A 23636-nucleotide genomic window follows, 5' to 3' on the forward strand; every position below is an offset into this window, starting at 1 on the left:
CTTCGCGGTGGCTGACAAAACTGGCTTTATGGTCAGTTTCACCAGAATCCTTCGTCTCTTTGCCAAACAATATGAAGTTGCGTGTATGTGTGAGTGCAGGCAAGTCTAGAGAGTCAACAGGGCACCGTCTCAAGATAGGCTGTTCGTAGCTATTCCTACAAAAAATGAATGCACTGTAATTTACAGACATCCCACAAAAGCAAATTGTATGTAATCCACGTAATCATTAACCAGGAAGTATAAAACCGCAGAAACCTACACTGGCTGGCCGGGAGGGGTTAAACAGATACGGGTCTTTCTCCCCCTGTGTGAGAGGAGAAGTCATTGTTGAGTCATTCGTCACGTAACTTCTGTACTTAAATAACGATAACTTCCCTAGTTATGTAAACCCAAACCATGATCCTTTCTGAACCTAACTACGTTTTGTTGCCTAACTAAGTAGTACACGATCGTTTCCTAAACCTAATTAAGTTATTTCACGATCTTTTCCTAAACCTACGTAAGTATTTCGAGATATTTTCTTAAATCTAACTATTTCACGATCTTTTCCTAAACCTACGTAAGTATTTCACGATCTTTTCCTAAACCTAACTAAATGTCACGATCTTTTCCTAAACCTAACTAAGTATTTCACGATCTTTTCCTAAACCTACGTAAGTATCTCACGATCTTTTCCTAAACCTACGTAAGTATTTCACGATCTTTTCCTAAACCTACGTAAGTATTTCACGATCTTTTCCTAAACCTACGTAAGTATTTCACGATATTTTCCTAAACCTACGTAAGTATTTCACGATCTTTTCCTAAACCTACGTAAGTATTTCACGATCTTTTCCTAAACCTACGTAAGTATTTCACGATCTTTTCCTAAACCTAACTAAGTATTTCACGATCTTTTCCTAAACCTACGTAAGTATTTCACGATCTTTTCCTAAACCTAACTAAGTATCTCACGATCTTTTCCTAAACCTAACTAAGTATTTCACGATCTTTTCCTAAACCTAACTAAGTATCTCACGATCTTTTCCTAAACCTAACTAAATGTCACGATATTTTCCTAAACCTAACTGAGCTGTTTCCTGTGAAGACAGAAGTTTATTTTGAAAAGACTGTATGCATACAAATATGCCGTACAACATCCTCCGTCCATGGACCTTTACATTGGATAAGGAAAAATGTTCAGTTTCAACGAACAGTAACAGTGAAACATGAGACAAGGTAAGGCAAGGCAAGTTTATTTGTATCGCACATTTCAACAACAAGGTAATTCAAAGTGCTTCACATAAAACCATTAAAAGCATCAAAACAGTTGCAGTCACTAGAATACTCGTGTTTGAGTCTATGTCATGGTGTTTGATGTTCCGTACATGACCTCGGACAACGTAGCTGGAAGCATCTGGTGACTTGTATGCTCATGATTTTAATTTAACGATAGTTATCAATTTGCGGCAGTTATGTACACGGCTAAAAAACACAATTAAAGTAATTTAAGGACGTGAAAAATCTTTGCTGGTCAACTTGTGACTGCTCTTGTTTTTTATCCGATTGTACATATATACATAACAAGCACATACGTTATATGATTCACGTGTCCACAAACATGTCATAAACAATGCCTTGACCAAATATAGAGCCACCCTGGAAGTTATTATTTAATCATAGTATTTCTATAAAAACGCCTTTTTTACACATAGTACTGAAAATGATCTTTGCTTTGAAATGTCACACAATAAATGATCAGAATTGGTCATTTTTTAAATGATCATATCATCGAATTAAAAATAAGTTTGGTATCACACGTCCCAACACCACACAGGGAAACCACAACTCTGCAAGCTCTCGCGAGATCAAAGTCACACGGAACGGGTCACCAGTTGAAGCACTGAAGAGTGACTGAAGATGACCTCGCCTCCTTTGATATCAACGAAGCAGGACTTTCGGGTAAACGGTCACAAAGTGACTGTTCTGCGTCTAACTGTCACGAACACGGTTTCCTGTACGCGAGGAGCTTTGGCACGCTGTCCAGCCCGCGAGCTGACTGACCTACTGAACCTGCAGCGGAGAGAAAAACAAGTGCGGACCTTAGAGAGAGTTAAATACCTGCACAGGTAACACACGCTCACCTGAAGCAGCACAGTGCTGTGTGTGTGTGAGTGCCAATGGCTGAAGCTGTGGAGCCCGGCTACTCGTCGGAGGGATTCCGGTCCATGTTTTTCATGCTCACGCCGAACGAATCATCCTATCAGAAATTGGAAGATGTACCTCAGTATGTGCAGCAGGTGGGTACAGTTCTCAGTCTCACTCACTTCCAGCAGTACGCGGTGATTGTTTGTGTCAAAGTCTCACGAGGCGCCTCAGGGCACCTTTATTGTCACTCAAGGGCGGAGGACGCAGCGTCCTAAAACGAAAACATACACACGTGCTACATTTAATAGATCTCACAAAAACAAGTTTGCAAGTATCAACTCGAGCTGCAAAGATTTTAATTCATCGATAATTCAGTAATCGATTTGATAATTGATTCAGTGTTTTAGGAACTTTTCGAGCATATACTTCTGAAACATTCAATGCTCCAAGCTGCTCAAATGTCAACATGTTTGTCCCATTTGCACCACATGAATGTAAAGTACTTTATATCTGTACTAGAGTGCAACTTTGAGCTACTGGAGTAGCCTACTTAAATTGTACGCAGCTTTATGCCTCTACTAAGACAAGATAAAATACGATAAGATAATCCTTTATTAGTCCGGCAGTGCGGACATTTACAGCATCACAGCAGCAAAGTGGACCATGCACACAAGGTACAAAAACAAGAGCAGCAATATTATAAATAAGTAATAAACAGTAAAGAATATCAACTCAGTAAAAGTACAAAAATCCACAATAACTAAAAATAAAATAAAAATATTATATATACAAACAGAGTATTTATACATTTTTTACTTGCTAAATGTACTTTTTGTACATCTTCAGCTTCAGTTACTTTTCAGATTACAGTTGTATACACCCTTCCTGTCCAGTGAAAACCACGTATCTCCAAATGTATGTCTCCAAAACTGAAGGGTGAAGCGACGCTACAAACATACGATGGCCTTATAGAATATGAAGCCTTACTGTAGAGTAAACCAGCCAACAGGACATAAAGGAGTTCAAATGCAACATACACATTAATACAGCAGTAATACTAATCCAGAAACATAACATGTGATCTTTGACGATATGTCTTCGTCGTGTAATGTGATAGTCAGACTTCAGATGTAACTGCCACTGAATATTTTCCCACGTCTACTTAATGCACGATTTAAAATAAGTTTTGGGGTTTCGTCTGCTTCTTACTGTCAGTTTACAGCGTCTCAGTTGCCGTTTATTGTGGCGAACGTCTGGTGCAGGTTTAACAGCGCGTGTTTGCGATGAGGTTTTATGAGGCACATCAGCAGGAGTCCTTATAACCCACTACCAAACGTCATCAAACAAATGTGTCATTGCCGCAGGGCTCGATGGTGATACAAGTTTGCATGGGTGTGTGTGTGTGTGTGACTCAGCACTGTTTGCAGTTTGTTTTTGTGTCATTCATTATTCTGCTCTCTGATCCCAACGGGCCAAATTAATTAGAAACAATCAAAACAACAAAACACAATCTTCAAATTTTAGAGTTGTTTGGAGTGATTGCTCCGTGGGTTGTTGCCAAGTCTCAGTGATTTTGAACGCAAACACAATATTGTTGTCAGACAGCAGTGATGGAAGTGTATTGTCAGCCTGCTTGTCAGTCATCCGTGACCTTATAAAAAAGGCTGTTTTGGGGAAAATGCAGACATCTGGTCCACAAATGTCTCGTTCCATGCAAGGCCCGAACTGAGAAGAACATAAAATACAATTATTAGATGCCACAACAAACGGTCCGCACAGGACGCAAGAGTGTTGCAGTTTAAAATCAGCTTTCTTCAGTGTCATTTTTAGTTTGTTTGTAGAAAGATAAAAACACAAGAAGAGATATTTTCAGTGCACGCTAGATCCAAACACACAGCTACTGAGGGTGAATTAGAGTGCTGCAGGGGTGACGCAATGTTGTCGGCCAACCAGGAAGTTAGCGTCTCACTGGTTCCCACGACAAAAAGCCAAACGGATTGTTGCTTCATGATGCTTACACATTGTGTTCAGCGAGATAATCTTCAGAATTGAAAACCACTTTTTTAGATTTTTGAAGAGTTCTAAGCTGAAGGAGGTTCTAGCGATGACGTTTCGTCGTCTCGTTTTGCCACTTGATGACCTTTTTTAAGACACAGAAAAGCTTGAAGCATGGGAGGGTTATTTACTGAAAAACTAAAAATCTCTTCAGCTCGTGTTAACCCCAGACCTTTACTTCAGGCATCTAACCAAAAATATATTCAAAAAACACAATTACTTTGAGATAAGGGAAAAGAAAATGCTAGTTTTCAGTGTTTTTGTAACATAATATGCAGCTATATCACTCTGAAACAGAAGAAACACACAGATGGAGGACAAATTACATCAAATAAAGCGAAGAGGAATGAGCAAAAAAAAAACAATGGCGACAGTGTTGAAAACAAAGACGAGCCTTTTCCCCCTCGCCTTCTTTTCTTGCGCAGCATGAGAATCAACTTGCCCTGCTGAATCATTTTGCCCTGAGCTGTCGAACGCTGGGCTGCAGAGGTAAAACTATCTGCTCGACAGGAGAGGGAAAAAAAGGAGGCAAAGGTTTTTTCGGCCAGCGTCCACAATGATAATCTGTCTCTCAGCGGGTTCGGAGGAGGTCTGGAGGAGGTCCGCCTGCGCCGCGAGCCCATTTGTTGGCTGCAGCGCTGCAGTCTGCTGCCAGATGTTGGGAGCGTTGCGTGTGATCGCAGGTCCCCGGTGGTGCTCTCGCCTCTGCTTGTGCACACACACACTCGCATCACACACCTGCATGTTAAAGTGGAGGCATTCACATGTGGATTATGCACACACATGCATGCACACTCCCTCTCACTTCCATTCACACACACACACACTTCCTCCCTCCCCACCTGCAGATGTGCTCCTCTGCGGTCTCGTCACGTCCCTCGCTCCTCGCTCTTGGCGGGGCCATGTGTCCCAGTTACGACTGGAGTCACTTGGTCAATGAGCGCCTTCAAGCTAAAGCTAACCAGCAGGTCTGACACGCCGCTGAAGTCGCACTCGTGACCTGTTTGCTAACCCCGTCCCTCACTAATTTGTTCCATGTTTGACAGACCCATTAAGAGGTTACATGTTTCCAGCCCAGTTAGAAATAGAGGCATGCCACTGACTGTTTGCTGAGTGCTTACCATTTGTTTTGTCACAACTGGTTACTAAATGTAATCCATCCTTTTACAACTTTTGCAAATTGTAATTTTGTCATTTTAATTTTTGTTTTTGCCACCGAAAAAAACCCCGAAGGAAAACAGTGAAGCATGTGGCGTCTTGTGCATAAAAATTTGCTAATTTATAATGAAAAACATCGAATGCACATTGAGCAGCCATATTGCTGCAGCATGTGTTACAAGTTGGCAATACAGGAAAACGACTATTATGATTATTTTTGAAAAAGAGCAACTTATTAATAACACTTAAGTCGCTTAAAGGTTCTAAATGTAATATTCAGAGCAGATCTTTGATTGAGAGGATTGCCTCCCCACCGCACTCAACTTGGCGACTGCTGAGCCGGCGGCTAGCAGCTAACGTTGCTAAAAGTGCAAACAGCGGCAACGGCGCTGACAGAGCTGCATGCTAACATGATTTAAAAGGCGCGGGCGGGCGGCTGAGTCAACAAAGCACGGAGCAGCTCAGATTCCAACAGACACAGAGGGAGAAGCACTTCATCCGCTGCTCAGGTAGACATAACGCCACTATTATCCTGGTTCGTTTGCTATATTCATGTTCTGATTGTCGTACGGAGAACCTTTTAATTTAAGGTACTTATAGCAACAAAGTGAAGAAAAAATGATTCCTATTATTCATTTAAAAAAGTTTCCACAGCCCTGGTTATTACCACAGGTTATGTGGTTTCAGCAAACATCACGACAATCCAGTTTCATGGTGTGGTTTGTTAGCGCTGGTGTCCTAAGCAACCAATGAGGTCATTTCTTCCTCCAGCACAGATCTGCTCAGACAAATGTTTGTGATCTCCGATCTGCCAACGTGTTGCGGCTTCAGACCGGTTGCTTCAGATCGGCACAGCGACGCCAACGACATGAAAGTGCTGCCGGCTTTCAGCTCGTCTACCAAGACAAACAGTCAAGCTCAACACAACCCACCAAAAGCAAGAGTGGACTTGAAACTCATTTGTTTTCACAGTTTGCAACAGTGCTGAATCATGATTCTGTGTGTGTGTGTGTGTGTGTGTGTAGGCCACTCCTTTCTTTGTGGGGCTGATGGTGCTGGAGATGGTGGTGGGCCTGCTGAAGACAGGATCCCCAGTGGTCACCATCAGTGACGTACTCACCTCCGTATCGTGTGGAATGATCTCCAGAATCCCACTGTGAGTGTTGCAGGCAGCTCACAGTCGGGTCATACTGTTTGAAATGATGGCACGGTTGCGCTGCATGTCGTACGAGGACAGTAGTGCGCTACGAGAGTTTCTGTTGAGGTGCCTGCGTCGGCAACCTTTGCCTACGGCGTCACGCCGCTCAACCCAACATATATTTCACGAGTTTTAAGAAACATTAAACACGTTGCTGTTACCTCGTCCAAAATGAGGTAATGTGATGTAAGCAGCAGGAAGCAGGTGTTGTTCAGTTATTGTGCCATTAATGTGGAACGCACACAATAACTAACGTCATCGTTACTTGTTATTTGCTTTGATTGATTTAGACGTATATATGTATGCAGGAAATGGCTTCGTTTATCAACACCCGTGCTGAAACGGACACGACACCCGAAGGTGTCTGGTGCAGCAAGAGCACCGGGACAGTCTTAAAAACAAGTGAATGAACAGTACAACTGTAACACCAACCGCATATTGTACTAACGCCGTGGACTGTCCGTCCCTCCCTCAGGCTGCTCATGAGAAGCTGCGAGCTGACTGCTTACATATTCGTGTGGAACCGGTACCGCCTGCTGGATCTGCCGTGGGACTCTGCCTGGACCTGGTGGCTCACCTTCGTGGGCGTGGACTTCTGCTACTACTGGCTCCACCGCTTAGCTCACGGTACCAGCACAACACTCACTCACGCTGATGTACACGTTCAGATGATGCGCGTTATCGCTCCCTCCGGGAAACACACGACACCTTAGTTCTGCTGTTACTGATGGATTTATTCGCCTGCCGTGCATCTCAAGTCAACACCACCGTCGTCAATCCGCCGCCGAACCGTTGAAATGCATTTCAACGTACAAAATCAGCTGGCATTCACATGACACAAAAACTGATTGCACGCAAATATGCACGACGAAACGCTAAAATAAATAAACGTCGCTGGCTGCACACAACTGAGAGGGAAAGCAGCCCACTTGAGAAAAGATTGATCTCCAGAAACGAGCACTTCGTTATCACTTTAAACTTAAATCGACAGAAACTTCTGCCACTTCCAATGTCTTCTTTTAGGAGATTGCCACGACTAAATGTGTCCCCAGCACAACATAGGATGTAAACATAGTTCCCATCAGGTGTAAATCCAAACAAATCAACGTTCATGAACACAAGTTGTACAAATGATGATATGTGGTCAAGCATATTAAATAATGACACAAATAACATTCATGGCAGTTAAAAAGTGTCGTTCATGAGAGTTGTGGTGGTACGTTTGTTGGCAAGCGCTCCTTGCTGTGTGGTTTCTGCACTGCATATGATACAGAAACGGGTATGCACCTCCTTTTGTTGTGTTCTTTAAACTCAGAGAAACATTCACCTCTCTGCACGCTTTAAAAAGTTAGATATGACAGCTTCGAAGTCTGCTCCTCCTCGGAGCAGTGTGGCTGTGGTCAGGTTGGATTCATGGTGTTTACTATGGATTTGAACAGTGACCACTTGTCTGCAGCATTATCATCTTCTCCACCGATCATACCAATACTCTTATTTCCTTCACAATATGGCTAATTTAGCATTTCATCCCATGTTTCGAAGACGGCTTCTGTACTTTTGTACACATTTAAATGACAGCACTGATGGTGTCCCCTTCCTTTTATTATGTGTCACTCGGATGATGCCAACGACAAACTACAAAGCCAGCTGAAGATAAATGGTTGCAAAATGTTGATTTAGTTGCCATCCCTGCAGGGAGGAGCACGCTAGATAGCACACACACACACACACACACACACACACACACACACACACACACACACACACACACACACATCATGCTGTCCTGGACGTTGTGGAGGAAGCAATTATTTTTGAGTTACATGCAGCTGGTTTGAGAGCTCTGCAGATGTGAGAGGCCGTAGTCTCCAGAGGGCTGTGGTCTTAACCCGGAGCTCTCACAGCAACGAGCTGGACACAGTCGAGGCGCTAAAGCAGCGACGTCCTGCGGCATCACTGTTGAAGCAGAAATAAAACATGGATCCAGGATACAGTGTTTCTACAGCAGTAGCTCGATGTCTTTTTAGAAACGACTCTTCCTGTATCTTTGCTCAACCGATGCACGGGCCAGACGCTCGGCTGCCACACCGGCAGAGAGGTATTCATCTGTGGCCTGCACCGATGTTTATTTGTGTCAGTGGCACATCAAGCTGCCTGCAGCCTCGTCCACATGGTTTTGGCTGAAAGTCCAGAATGTGGCTTAACAGAAGCTGTGTTTGGAAACCGTCTCGCCAAGAACCGCCCGACATGATTTTGAGGTGACTGAGAACATCAGTAGAGTTTGCTTTAACATGCACTGGTGGTTCACTCCGACACTGTGACTTGCAAATATAATTAAGGTAACCTGAGGAAGATGAATGGGGCTTTATATTCGTTTGTGTATGTAAGACAAAGGGACGCTCACAGTATCGCACATCTGCTCGGTTTGTTTGGTCGGAATTCTTTTATTTTTGAACTGCAGAATAATTTTTACATCTAAATTTCTTTCTCTAAATTCCACTTTCATCTCCTCTTCTACCAGCGTTGTTATTGTGGAACATTGCGGGGTCGCAGATAATTGTCTGGTGCCGAGCGGCCGCAGCGCTCGCTCGGGGCCGAAGCTTTTCCGCCTTGTTACCAAAGCGAAGCGGCTCTCCCCGACCGCAGGCCCGGCCCGGCGCGGCCCTCACTCCTCACTCTGGTCAGCCGAGGTCATCTCGGTCAACTGCAGCGAGGTTCAACAAAACTCTTCCAGCGTGTGGGATGGATGTTTCCTACAGCGCGGCACTGAGGAATGAGACAGCTGCAGGATGCGGGCTGAAAGTATTTTTCAGCAGTTTAATGAGTGTCAAATTGTCATGTAACGCTGCTTTCGGAGTCTTTTTTTTATTGCGCTCATGTGTTGGAACGATTTTGCCGTTTCTTGCCTGAAAACAGCAGGAACACTGCATGTATGATCCTATTGTGTCAGGACATATGAGCTATAAATCTCAATATTGCGTAATAAGGGAAAGATTACAATAGAGAACTGTAAAATGAGGCAAAAGTGACATCCTCTGCTGGGAAATACGAGCCCTTATTAGCCTCAGTGCAGAATATCATTTTCAGTTTTATGGCCCTTTTTTTCCGTAGTTTCCATCATGACTTCCAGATGAAAGGACAGCTCAAAGATAATTAAATGGAAAGTACTTTAAAAAGGCCTTCAGCCTGTGCTGATGCCATCTTTCCCGAGGAGACATTCACACTCGGCATCGCTCTTGCCAGACGCTGTGATCTTGGAGATAACGACAGATTAAAAGAAAACTGAGCTGCCTCCGTCTGCAGCCCGTTTGGATGAAATTTAGGATTCTGCACTGACAGGTGTGTTAGCGACCAGAAAGGTGACCTCAGTAGAGTCCAGATCTCTGCCAGGTGTGTCTGTAAAGACACCTGCTGTATTGTGTGATTGAATGAATACAACCCACAATTGGTAAACTGCCCGACGAGACACTTATGAGCTGTAAGGTGTCGTAAAACACACTTCATTCAAACTTCAACACAAATGGTGTATGCAAGCAATCAGCTCGACGTTTGAGACAGCGATGTACTCGGCAGTGTGTGTAGCGGTCGCTCCGCCAGCTGTTTCCTGTCAGTCAACGAACACACCATCCATAACAATAGAAGTGAGCAAAGTGTTTCTCCTCACCGTGAGTAGAGGTCAGCGGCGATGCCCTCAGCGGAGTCATCACTAGCGGCCCCTACTGGCCTGTGGTTAAGAGCAGTGAGTGAGGAGTCAGCAGGAAGTCAATGGCAGAATAAAACGGACAATAAAGTTCAGAGAAAGTGTGAGTCACCGGAACCGCCAGAGGTCCTTGTAAAGATCCACGGATTCGTCATGGACAGACACTCGCTCACTCTCCGAACATGATCCTCCTTGCGTCGATAGAAAGCTTGTGACTGGATCCTGGTTCGTGGCTTTTGTTTCGCATCGGGTCTGCTGACGAACACGAGTCGTGGTTCGAATCGAGGCAAATCTGGCTTCTCAAACGTTGGAATGACCTTTTGTGCGCGCACAGACTCAAATGAAGTGGTTGTTTATCTGAACTCTTGATATCCATATTTGTTTAAACTCATTGGTCCCGGACTTGATACGCTGCAGCTCTAGTGGGCCCTTGTTTAATAATTATCTGTTTTGTTTTTGGAAAAAAAGAAGCTGGAAGTGTTCAGCTGCTGACAGATTGCTAGAAAGTATATCTCCCCCGACCGCTGAAACAATATGACCCTTGCTCCACGTTTAACCGCCTTTTGTAAACACATTGGTTTAATAACCTGGTGACTGACAAGAATAGAAGACAAATTCCAATTTCGCCCACATTTTGTCTGCTGCCCCGTCAGACAGACTATATATGTTGAGACCTTCTGGACTCTGAAGCAGATGATTTCTGGGTGAACAGGGGGCCGACTCGGTTGGGATGCGGCCGTAATGTTGACAGTCCTGTTGATTCTAACCTCATATCGCGAGTGCCACTAATAGCAGCTCTGCTCTCGGCCGGCATCTATATCCAGGCATGGCAGCGAGGCTGAGGCCATTAATCAGCCAGTCAGCTGTCCGTACTCTGATTATATGTGAGGTAATGGAGTTACGCTGCAGTCGTCTCACCACGCTGGCTGCTGCTGCTGCTCGGCGTGACGCTTTTAGCTCTGAAACATCGGAGAATCGCTTGAAAGTTGCTGTGCAATGTTATCGTTACTTCCTTAATGTTTGGCAGTGAGGGTATTATCTTCAGTGTAAACCAATAAGCTGTTAATTATCGAGAGACAGGCAGTTTGATCCGGCTGGACCGGCAGACAGCAGCAATCGCGGGGTCCCGACTAATCCGACCATTTGCAAGTGATAACTGGTCATTTTGCTATTGAGGCTTTCAGGGGGTCTGAAGCGTCAATCAAGGGTATTTTGCACGCTGCCCATTAGTGCAGGAAGCTGACGATCATGAGAGAAACATGGAGAAATCTTTCGTCAGAAATAAAAAATGGTGGTCTAAGGTGTTACTCGAAGACACGTCCATCCCTTTAGAGCTTCAGCGACCAAACGCAGGCTCCCTCAGAAATGTAAGTCAATGTGACTGCTGCTGCGACGCGCGTCTACAAACCGACCAATTGGAAATGAACATGCAAATGTCTAGAAATGCAAAAACAAGATGCGTCAAACTCGATTTGCAAAAATCAGCATTTCATATCTCACAATCTCGTCATCCCGAGATGACGAGACTGAAATATTGCCGAATAGGCACTTTGGCTTTTTCGCTGTGACTCCCAAATCCTCCGCCGTTGTCTTGCCTGTCAACTGTCTCTCGTCCCGTGATAAGTGTGTCAAATCGGACTCTTGCAACTCTTCTGCCGCTGCCGTACAAAGCAGACGCTTTAACTTTTTAACTTTTTGTCATTCCACATTCTATAAATGCCTTCCAGCAGCATATTGTTGGCATTTGTCGGGTGGTGTTAGAAAACAGTCGGAAGCCACTAAATCTCCGCCCTCCTGTGCCTCCAGTCTGTCTCAGGCTGTACATTAGTTTCTATGTCTTTTGTCTTGCTGATTCTTTCTTGCCACTTAATTATGTCCTGTCACGCCTGTTTTGCCTTCAAATCCTGATTGTTTCCTGTGTTGCCTGTGATCCTGATGCCTCTGACTCATATTGATGGAAACATTCAGTTTAAAATACAGCAAATGAAAATGGACATCAGGAAGGTGAGGTTCCATATCGATGAGGTTAAAGCTAATTGTGGCGGTGGTGAGATGTGTTGTTTCAGGCGATCTATGAACACATGTATGGACAGGAAGACATGCACCTTACGACATCCTCTATACATCTGTGTGCTGCTGTGTCCACACACCCCTCCCACTCCTCTGGCCTTGCAGACAGCAGCAGTTGTTAAGACAAACAGATGTGCTCAGCACTCCGCCGCTGTCCTGCGTCCCCGAGAGGACGCAGCCGATGTGGATGTTATTGTTTAAAGAGGAGCTCCTCTGGGCGGGGGTGGCAGGGTGGAGGTGGAGGTGGAGGTGGGGGGGGTTAACCTGCCCGGGGCTCCATAAATCTTCACGGTGACGGCGGGTTCCTGGCCCGGTGCAGAAGAATCCGGGGCCCCCGCTTAGTTTGCTGGTTGCGTCGGTGTGGTTTGGTCAGGATGTGGGGGTCTGGCTCACGGCAGCAGAAGAGACCAAGTGAAAGGCCTCATGGGAGGCAGACATAACATCCACAGTGATCTATAGGTCACTGGCTCTCACTCTCTGTCTGCTGCTCTGTGCGATGAGAGAGAGGCCTCAGTCCGGCCGACTGCTGCCCTCGTGTGCTCCCCCCCCTGCACGGAGAGACTTCCCTCTGTCAACAGCCGACGGACCCCCCCGCTGAGGACAAACGTCCACCGTTTGGAGGGATGAAGTGTGAACATGAAGGATGAATATGAGTGGTGATTAAGGGGTGCGGGAAAAATACATTCAAGCAAGAATCGAGATTCTTATCTTTTAAGATTCTGAATCGATTCACCATTTTAAAAAAAAGAAGATTTTTAAAATTCTTTCACAAAAGAACTGAGATATTGCAAATGATGAAGAGAAATCCGACACACAAAGTCAAAGTTGTGTCAAGCATTAAATCTCAATTTACAGTGTTATTTTGTGTGTGATTTATTTTTCAAATTAGCAAATCTCTAATAACTTTGTGTGTAAATTGAACTTGTTAATCTGTAGGTCACTAATAATTAAGAAATACGAAAAACCTTTTAGGAAGAAGTGTTTATTTGTGCAGGTTTAGCATGAATAAATGTTTCCTTTTGTTTTGGTGTGTCAACGCTGTGACAATCAGTTGATTCAAACTTTCTCAAACATATAAAATCTGTAATCTCAGACAATCTTTACTCTGCTTTCATGCAGTAATTTGCCACGACGCCTTTATTGGCGCACAGAGGACTGGGTCCTGCAATTGCTGCGTCTCTTCTGCTGAAGTTATTTTAATTTTTTCCCCGATGAGTCATGCTGTTTAATTTAACCTTAGAAAGACACTCGCATGCTGTGCAGGATTTACAAGGCCTACAGAACAGGGCTGTCGACGAATCAATTAGTTGATTTAATTCACAGATCTGTAAAACTGAGCTTCACCATAAAGAATCACACTAAAGCCCCACTTGAACATCGTGTGAGACGCACTCAGAAGACCGATTAGACGACTAAAAGGTGGCAGTCAAACATGAAAACAAATCAAGCAAAGAAATAAAGTGAAATACGCGTTTATATGTTTTTCTTACGATGTATTTGCTGTGTCATGACATACTTTTGGCATGGACGATATGTCTCCTTTGCAGAAAAGAAAAGGATCCCCCGCAACACAAACAACCCAGTTGTTAAATACAAAAAGCTGTATAATTGCCCTTTTAACAAGTGTTTTTCATTTGATTATGACACAGTCAATGCAAACTTAAAAGGGAAAAGCATATTACAATTGGTGTTATATTTCTTTGTTTTGATTAGCCTTTGATTAGCCTTTATACAGGCATTTTTACATTTTCCATAAACTGAGTTCTTATTGCACAAAATATAAAATCTATCTGGATTACGTCTTTGTTTTTGCAACAGAGAGAGAAAGAATAAAACCGCTTTATATCTAGTGCTTTGGATGTCAGTTAGAATCAACATAATTGCGAATATAATCAATTCAAATCGACTGTTGTTTATCTTAAAATGTGATAGAAAAGCCATTTTACGTCACCCTTCACTTTTAAAACCTCGTTCTTACACCCTGCCCTGTTTGTGGGAGCTGTAAGTGGGCCTGACCACGTTAGTGTGTTTAGTTTAGTGCGTGTGACTGAGCTGTGTGGACAGCATGAAGTATGGCAGAGGGGGAGTCGGCCAACCGTCCCACCGAGTCCGGCTCTCGCTGTTTGACTTGGCACCCCCGTCCAAGAGCCGTCCGATCCAAACACCGGAGGGCCGTTCACGGGCCATTACCCCGGTGATTGACAGGTCGGCCCACCACTCAGAAGGGCGGCACATGAAGGACGCCGCTCGTCGGTGCCAGGAGTTTGTCGCCGAGGGCGACGATCTGGCAGCTGATTGATGTGAATGTGAGAGCGTTCTCGTAGAGAGTGGATGTGGCCCTCCTCCTCTGCTGGTTATTTTTCATACTTTCTTTTTATGGCAGCATCATGGAGGAACGGACTGATCATTATCGGCACTCACTGCAGCTCCGTCCAACAGGACTTTGCTTTCTTGCGTCTCTGCGACTCCGGTTGTATAAGCACCGCTCCTGACATTGTTGAGGTGGACGTAAACAGACTCTGTTTGAGTCCAACTCGGTCACGTAACCTGACTGATGATGACTTATAGGCCTTGATTATGTGTCATGATATAATTCAACAGCGGGAACTGAAAATCGTAGAATTACATCAACATGCTGCCAGACCTCTCGCAGCCGGTGAATACCAGAACTATGAGGCTTATTTTGGTTGCACAGGGTTTGGTGTTGCAGGAGACCATGTAAACAATAATAGATGACGATATCGCGAGGTGGTTAGATGGCTAATAAGCCAAGCTAAGCTGCAGTAGGTTTGCTGTACCCTGAAGTGACTGGTTCAAGAGTAGAAGATTGGCGGTTCGAGCCTGAGCGCCCACTGTCTGCCAGTTGAAGTGTCCTTGAGCAAGACACTGAACCCAGTGTTGCTCCTTGGGCGCTTTACAGCAGCCCACTGCTCCTGAAATGCTGAGCATGTTCAACTTTCACATATATACCTGTATGTATATGACCATTGTTATAAAGTTAACTTTTTAATCATACAGCACAATTTTATAATTTATAGCAAATTAATTCATGCACCCACTGGCAGAGATGCACGTTTATACAAAGTTGCACTACTTCCACCTTTTGTTTGCCACAGAGGTAAACATAAACATAAAGTTTTATGGATTTGAATGAAAGACGACTGCTGTTATTTTTGAGCAGAGTCTCGTATAATGTGTCCAAACTGTCCATCGCCTGATTAGCGCGCACTCGTGCTTGCTATTCCCCGAGAAAGGGTGAGTTGAGGCTCGCTGGAGGCCAGATGGAAGTGCCGTCCTCAGCGTTTTCTCCGTTCTCGCTGGGAACACGGGCTCTGTGGCATTGGTTCTCACCATTAACGGGGCTTCCCTCCTGAATAGGCCCTGCCAAACTATGCAGCGTCCCGCCGAGTCCAGAGATGAGGACATGGGCTTGCAGTGAAGCCGAGCGGTTCCTACTTCCTATCAATGACAAGAAGCATCAATCTCAGCCGCCCTTATTCCTGGACCCTGCCAAGCACGATTGCAGTGAGAAGGAAAACAGCAAAAAGAGACTCAGGCTGCTGGAATCAAACAAAGGCTGGATTATCCTCTCAATATGTCTCTGAGCAGGACAGTTCATCTCTGAATCCCCCACGCTGCGGAGCGGAAGAAACGTCATCATTTTAGTGCTTGACTGTCGTAGATGCAGTCAGACTTCTCTTCTGTTTTCATTTCTTCTTACCTCTCTCCTGTCAGACTCATGCCTTGTCTGCAGACTGTCTGTCAGTTGTGTTGAGAGGGAAAATAAAGCCCTGTTGCTTCCATTTAAAATCAATCCAAAATACACCATTTAACACTGAATGTGACGCTTCCAAAAACATTCCCTCGTGACATTCATTCTCTCACACCTGCTAAAACTCAGCAATAAGCCTGTTAAATAACGGAGGTGTGGAGCATTGCTCGGGAGCGCTACTTTGCTCTGGGAGCACCTCAGGGTTTCCCCAAACGCTTGAGGAAGTCCACCTCTGTTTCACTGATTGGAAAGGTGTCGGGACAGGTCGCGGTGCTCCTCTGCACACCTTCAGCGCTCAGCAGTGTGTTTGTTCAGGTGCGGCGGACCATCGGCCCATTGGGATGTTTGACTCCCTGCTGAGAGAGAGAGAGAGAGAGAGAGAGACTTGAAACCTTCCCTCAAGCCCCCAGAATTATACAATTTGTGATACAAGAAGTGTGCCATGAATCAATTAATGTCCCTTCATTCACTCAATCGGCCATTGTTAACGCTGTTCATTCCAAGCAAGTCAACACTTCATTCCCCAGATCCAATGAGTTGGAACCGATCTGACGGCATCCAATCAACGAGACCCACGGAGAACAAACGTTACTTTACTGAGCTGCAGTTGGATGAAATGGTACCAAAGATCATTTCCTTCTCGTACAAAAACAATACGTTGGTCAACAAAACGCATATTGCATTGTGCAAAAGGTGCAAGTTGCAAATTACAGCTGGAGGTGCAAATAGCATGATTTAAAAAATCTATTCGATAAAAACAAACCTAAAAACAAGCTTGTGGCATGCATGCACGGGGACACACACATGCATGCATGCCACGTGTAATAATAAAAGTTGAATTCTTGATAATTGATCCCTTAATCACAAATCCCATCACACAAGGCCCCTTCATAAAACTTGAACCTTATTTAATAACTTTGGCTGCTTTTTTTTACTACAACAAGTACACCACTGTACATCGTCTACACGGGGCTTTGTGGTTCTGCAATATTTGAAAGTTACTGTTCTCTCTTGTACGGCTGCAGAGGCCCAAAGTGGCCGGGAGGTGCCAAAAAGCACAGACTTAGACGGGGTGGTCCGGAAACGGGCCGGAGATCCAGTGAAACTTAACAAGCATGTTCCCTTTGGATGTTAAAATGAAGTGTAACACAGATATTAATGTAGCAAGTATCACAACACAGCAGAGGAATGTAAACTGGAGCACTGGGACATCAGGCTGGAAGCTAACCAGCTGCAACCGAATACCCCCCCCCCCCCCTCCTCCTCCTCCTCCTCTTCCTCCAATGGCCAGCTACACTCAAGCCTCGGCCTTTCATCACGGCTGTCCAGGAGCGAGACCCAAATGGCTCCTTCTGGGGATGAAAGCGTCTCGTTACTCATCTGGGGAGGTTGATTGTTGAGATAAATCACTTGTGGCGATGTTAAAAAACAGCTGGATGTGTGTGAGAGTTCAAGCCTCGCGTATGAATCTGGTGCTGCTGTTCGCTCTGTCACACATTCATGGGCAGGTTGATTGAAGTGATAACCTCAAAAGAGATTTGGAGCGGTGGACTCTTGTTTTCATTCTGTATCTTTGCACGTGTCATTTTTCTCCAGAGGTGTCCATCATGTGGGCTGCTCACCAGGTTCACCACAGTTCAGAGTACTACAACCTCGCCGTCGCCCTCAGACAGTCCCTCACCCAGCAGTTCACATCATGGGTGAGATATTATTCATTCTGTCACAGCTAATTCTGTGAATTGTTATTATTGTCAACATGGAGCCAAGTATTGTCTCTGTAGCCAAAGGCTGCTACATCGTATCCCTCTACACATGGCCTGGTTCCTGACTCTGGCTGGTTGAAGTAGCGATAGCACGTCGATTGTGTTTGAGGAGCTTTTAGTGTCGCTTTGTGAGGCGTTTCGTCTCTGAACTATTTTCTTTCTTCCAAAGTACACCTGCCAACCGTGTCACCGCAGAAGGAGAAGATGTAAAAATGAAAATGGCCTCCGCGTCGGTTGAGCTGCAGTGTTAGCTAGCTCAGTGATGCTAGGTGAGCTAGCAATGTAGCGTTCATATGCAAGCTTCCTTCTGCGCGGTGATGCGCGTGTAGTTCAGTAGGAAGGAAATAGTTCCTCACGATAAGATCTGTGGATTATCTTGGGTCATGATTTCTGGAAGGAGACGTTGCTCTTGGTGTTTTTTAAACGTAATTATTTTGGAGCTTTGAGCACCACAAGCCGAGTGCCGTCTCGTTCCATTATACTGGAGGGCAGACATCTCTACGGCCCATATCTGCAAACCTGCATATCTGCAAAACGAGGCAACTCACACCAAAACAACACCAGAACTATTCCTTGATAAACGGCACTACTGGTTAGAGGAAAATCTGTCCCTCTACAGCTCCATTGTTGTCCAAAAACCTTTCAAAGCACTATTTAGAGCCACACCGGTGCTCTGCGTTACATGAGGCAGAGTGCCACAGAAAGGAGAGGAAAAGTCCGAAAGTATTGAGAGACGAACGAACACGTCTTCATCACATTTGTTTTGTTCTTTTCATGGCATTTATTTACAATATCAAAGATATATTTGCCAGCCGTATCCTTAAAAAGATATGTGCTTTGTGGAGTGTTTCGACCACTGGTGGCGGTTTGGAAGTTCCCATATTGTTTGTTGGAATGCTCTCATCATTTCTATGTCACATTTTTGACAGATTGTTGATATTTACAGGACTGGATGTGAAACACTTGCTGTCTTCCTGTCGTTGTATTATGCAATATGTTGATAAAAGAGGACTTCCTCTTCCTCCTCAGATTTTCTACCTGCCCATGGCTCTGATTGCACCCCCCACGGTCTTTGCCGTCCACATACAGTTAAACCTCCTCTACCAGTTCTGGATCCACACTGAGGTAAATGTTTCAACACAGGTTACACATTCTCTCATTAATTGACTGTCTTTATCCTGAAAAGAGGAGAAAGGGGACCGTTTGACCGTTGGACCGATGCAGTTAAACATCAAGTACCATCATTCATCTCCAGACACACGTCCTGTTTCATGTCTTTGGTTCAAACGCTGACTTTTCACCTGCAGTGTCAGGATAAGTAAAGATAAGATCATGAATAGAAGGATCTTTTTGTCATAGCCCTGCATGTATTGCAAGGAAACATTAGACGATCAATTGATTTGATTCTATTTTCGGGTTTGTCCGACCCATTCTGGTGACCACGATATCTCTGGAACGGCTGGAGAGAGTTTTTCCAGATGTGGCACAAACGTCCACTTGAACTCAAACGTCATTGTGACCTCAGGAGACACTTTTTTTTTTAGTACCATAACTAAAAAAATGAATATGCTAATTGTGACAATTTCACACAAATGTCTGATATGATACAATGATGAAATGGAGACATTTAGGACAGACATGAATGTGCTGCAACTTGTGACTGGCTTGTGGAGGCATTAAACCATGCAAAAAATGAATAGTTACAGCTTCTGAAGTGTGAGGATTTACTCAATGGACTCGCCCGAGGAAGAACTAGATTAAAACTTTGCCTTGAAAAGACAAAAAGAGAAATAAACTGTTTAGTTGGAGCCGAACGGTGTAAAGTTCTCTTTTGTGCCCAGTTTACTTCATTTTTTTATCCTTCTTAAATTGAATACATTTGCTTATTTTTGACTATTCAAGATATTGCTTATGGCTCGACTAACTTGTTGTGGAAATTTGTCAGTTTTCTCAAGCATCTTTTTTTTAAACTTTAATCTAAAAAAAATGATGAATGGATAACAGGACTACGATGTGCTATGCCCATAGTAATGTTATAATGATTAAATATGTAAATATATTGTAGAATCAGTCAAGATGTAGCACACGTGGCTGTGTATGAATCTCTGAACGTCATTGTTGCTGTGCAAAGTTAAAAGGGAAAACCTGACTGAACAAAAGTCTGTAAAGTTACCGTCCTCGCTCTGCCAAAACGAATCCGCACACTAAGGCGAGCCTTTGTCGGCTCGGAGTTTCAGTGGAACCTGTGTTCAATAAAAAATAATGAGATTTCATGAAATATTCCAAACAGAAGCATGGCCGCTCTCCCCGCCTTTAAAGTGACGGGAGTATCACGTTTACAATCGCCACAATCTTGAGAGGGAATGAATGGATTTGGAACGCCTTCCATCTTTTAGTGCACTATTAGTGCAAACTGTCGTAATCGTCACAATCTTCTGAAGGGATGTAATTTATGCCTCCTTTATGGCCTTTTTTTTCTTCTTTTTTTTGATGTGATGTAATTTATTGGCACGCTATTCGCTGACCCGCTCCAGCCTCAGAGCCTGGAGTGAAGCGGTGGAGACCCGTTTCATTCAAGATAAAACTCTCACGCTCGGCTTGCCAGACGCAGCCATTACATGGAAATAATGAATCACCGAGGAATTCTGTCCAGCCGTGCACGTTTCTCCAGACCGAGAGGTCTCGTTCGTATCGATGCGAAACATCAAAATAATCTGAGAGTCGCAGCCTGAAGAGAAACATGAACTGTGAGAAATATGCCGTGTTTGACCTCGGTAATCTTTAATGACTCACTGGTGCATCTGTTTGATATCTAAGAGGAGAAAGTGATTCATGTTTGATAGTTTTATGCCCAAAATGTGCTCATTCAACTGCATCGTCTCTTGAGATGTGCATGTTTTCTTCAGAGTGTTAATGGGTTTAACTCTACCAGCATTGTTCACGTCTTTTTTTCTAAACCTACCAGGCCATGAATACGACTATCATTAGGAAAAAAGAACATGAATATAAGTAAGTAAGAGTTATTCATAACGCGCTTTTTACAGACATAAGTCACAAAGTGCTGAACAGAATTACAAACATAAAAGACACATTGTGACTGTAGTCGAGCAACAGACGATCAGTGACTGACTCAGACTATCTATTGATTCCTACCAAAGATTTGATGGTTCTGGACTCTCAAATGTGAGGATTTTGCTGCTTTTTCTCGCTTCATAATAAAGTAAACTGAATTTATTTGGGGTCGGGTTGTTGGTCAACTCTCGGAATTTGTGATGGTCGGTTTAATCCATTCGAGCGCGGTTGGCTCCAGGGATTCCAATGTCCGTCTGTTGGTCAGTCCGTCACTTTAGCGCAGCCTGAAATATCTCTACAGATGTCGGATGGACCGGTGGACATTCACGGTGCTCGCCTTGACTCTTCCCTCTGGCACCACTCAGCAGTTCAAGGTTCTCACTTATTCTGTGAGACATGGCAACGTCTGCTGTAGACAGAGTGGCAAGATGAAGATGAATCTTTGTCTTTGGTGACCTCGTCACTTTTTGTTTCGTGAACATTTTTGTCCAGCTATAGGCATCCCCAAAAGAAAAGCTCCATGTAAATTCATTTTCACATTCATGCTCCCCAGAGGATGCACCTTTTCAATGTAGGACACATGGCCTTTCATCCTGTACCACCACCAGGACTAAATCACTGAGTCACACAATATACATCTCGTACGTAATCGTGTGGTGACGAAAATGACCGGTTTACATTCTACTCGTGAAATATTGAATGTTCTGTATGTTATTATTCTATTTCAGCTGATCAGAGACCTTGGACCTCTGGAGTGGGTCTTCAACACCCCAAAACACCACCGAGTTCATCACGGTGAGACACGCGTTATTTTAGGAAGGAGAGTGACTGTCTATTGTTTTTAAATTAGAGATTTGTTTTTCTTTACTTTTTCACAATAGTTCATTTCTGTGGTCATCTCACAAAATATTTTCCCAACAGGGAGGAACGAATACTGCATTGACAAGAATTACGGAGGAATACTGATCATATGGGACCGGTTATTTGGTGAGCAACAGCATTCAGACATTTGTGTCGATGCCGGATTATCTTTTCAGTCACTGCTCACTAAGTATTAGTTCTGTACGTCAGTGAGTTTGTGTCAGAGAGCCGGATCAAAAGTATCGCTACTGCAATACTTGCATGTTTTAGGATCAATACTAAATACAAACAATGCTGTCTCACTTTTCTTTGTTTTTCTGCACAATAAAGGTCCTTCCTCTTCTTCCTTTCACTGATATAATTTGCGACGAAACTAAAATTTACGACGGCGTATTACGTAGATTCAACTTTACTGATATGTAGCCACACAGAGAGTTATGATGCCAGAGTTATGGATTTTAAGTTCTGGATGAATTCACTTTTATTTGTTGTTATTATTACTGTTCAGCATCATGAATATCTTTTTCACATCCTCCTGTGTACCGTTGAAATCACGAGTTCATGAGTGAACGTGTTGTGTTCGTGGTGTTCGTATCTGTATTCATGTCTGTGACGTCTGCCCTCTCATGACTTGATACTCGCTGGAAACCAAAAGTTGTGGTGTGACCCATTATAACAACAGAATGAAGGGAAACAGGGACCCTATAAGCTATTTAGGTTTGCCTTTTTACTCGAGTCAGCACTTTTGCACCAAACGTCAGCGAGGGGTAACTGATTCAATTTTGAGGTTGACGTTACCCAGAAATCCCTTGGGCCGTTTTCTCTCTCTTGCAAATATATATGTCTTGATGAACTAAAGAGCCAGATATTACCCTGAGGAGTTGGTGGAGACCAAAACAGAGCTAAACGGAGTGAATACTGGACTCGCCTTCACCAGGTGGACCCAAGCACAACGATAATGTTACTGATGGTCTTCTGAATGTGTAAATGTAGATGTTTACGTATTGAATATAGGTACTGTATTTATTCACGTTGTCTAGTTTTGTAAATGAAAGCTGCACGGTTTCTTCTCAGGTACCTTTGCTGAGGAGTCAGACAAAGTGGTGTTCGGCCTGGTGTTCCCCATCAACACCTTTGAAATCCTCTACGTTCAGGTTGGTCCCATCTTTTCATCAATGGTTGTGGCCGCCGTCGAGTCTCACCTCCATCCACCTGAGGATAAACACCTTTTAGTCGAGGAGGGGGACGGGAGACGGCTATTTTGTAACCATGACGTTGTAACTCCACTCTAAGCAAACTGGCCAGCTGAGGTGAAGGAGGCCAATGACGGGAAATGCCACGAAGGTGGATGTTGTGATTATTTGTGCGTCCAGCCCAATGAACACCGAAACCTTTCTCCTCAGGATTAGCTGTCGCAGCTATGACGTCATTAACGTTGATCAACTGCACGTAGCATCTGATTGTGTGTTGTTTTTTGACTCGTGGGTTTCTTTTCTTTCAGCTACACTACTACTCGTATTTGTGGGGAAGGTCCAACACTTTCAAGACCGTCGGTGACAAGCTGTCAACTTTCTTCAAAGGTCCGAGTTGGCGTCCCGGTAAACCTCGGCTAGGTGACCACGTAGACAATCCCAAGGTTGGTTAAAAACAAATAAAATCTCTTGGTTACATCATTCCTGCAGGAGGTGTGATTCCACAACAATGCCCTCGGGCTTCATTCCCCATCATTTTGACTCATGCAAAACACAGGCTTAAATGACTCAAGAGCATTCCTTATTGAAGGATTCACATATTCTGCAACTTTTACAAGGAACTGCCACATCCAATAAAAGCTGCAACGCCTTTGTAGAGGGAACAATA

General features: G+C 44.0%; 1 protein-coding gene across 1 annotated transcript in view; it reads left to right on the top strand.

Moving 5' to 3' along the window:
- Positions 1-2005: 2005 nt before the first annotated feature.
- The window catches only part of agmo (alkylglycerol monooxygenase), a 40411-nt gene continuing 18780 nt past the window's right edge, over positions 2006-23636 (top strand). Inside the window, exons 1-9 of the mRNA XM_079275163.1 lie at positions 2006-2279; positions 6366-6496; positions 7014-7165; positions 17677-17780; positions 18873-18968; positions 21644-21710; positions 21837-21902; positions 22851-22930; positions 23278-23412. Coding sequence (XP_079131289.1) covers positions 2160-2279; positions 6366-6496; positions 7014-7165; positions 17677-17780; positions 18873-18968; positions 21644-21710; positions 21837-21902; positions 22851-22930; positions 23278-23412 — 951 coding nt within the window. The 5' untranslated portion in view covers positions 2006-2159. The remainder of the gene's footprint in view (positions 2280-6365; positions 6497-7013; positions 7166-17676; positions 17781-18872; positions 18969-21643; positions 21711-21836; positions 21903-22850; positions 22931-23277; positions 23413-23636) is intronic.

This window comes from Melanostigma gelatinosum (genome assembly GCF_949748355.1).
Source record: "Melanostigma gelatinosum genome assembly, chromosome: 9".
Classification (NCBI taxonomy): domain Eukaryota; kingdom Metazoa; phylum Chordata; class Actinopteri; order Perciformes; family Zoarcidae; genus Melanostigma; species Melanostigma gelatinosum.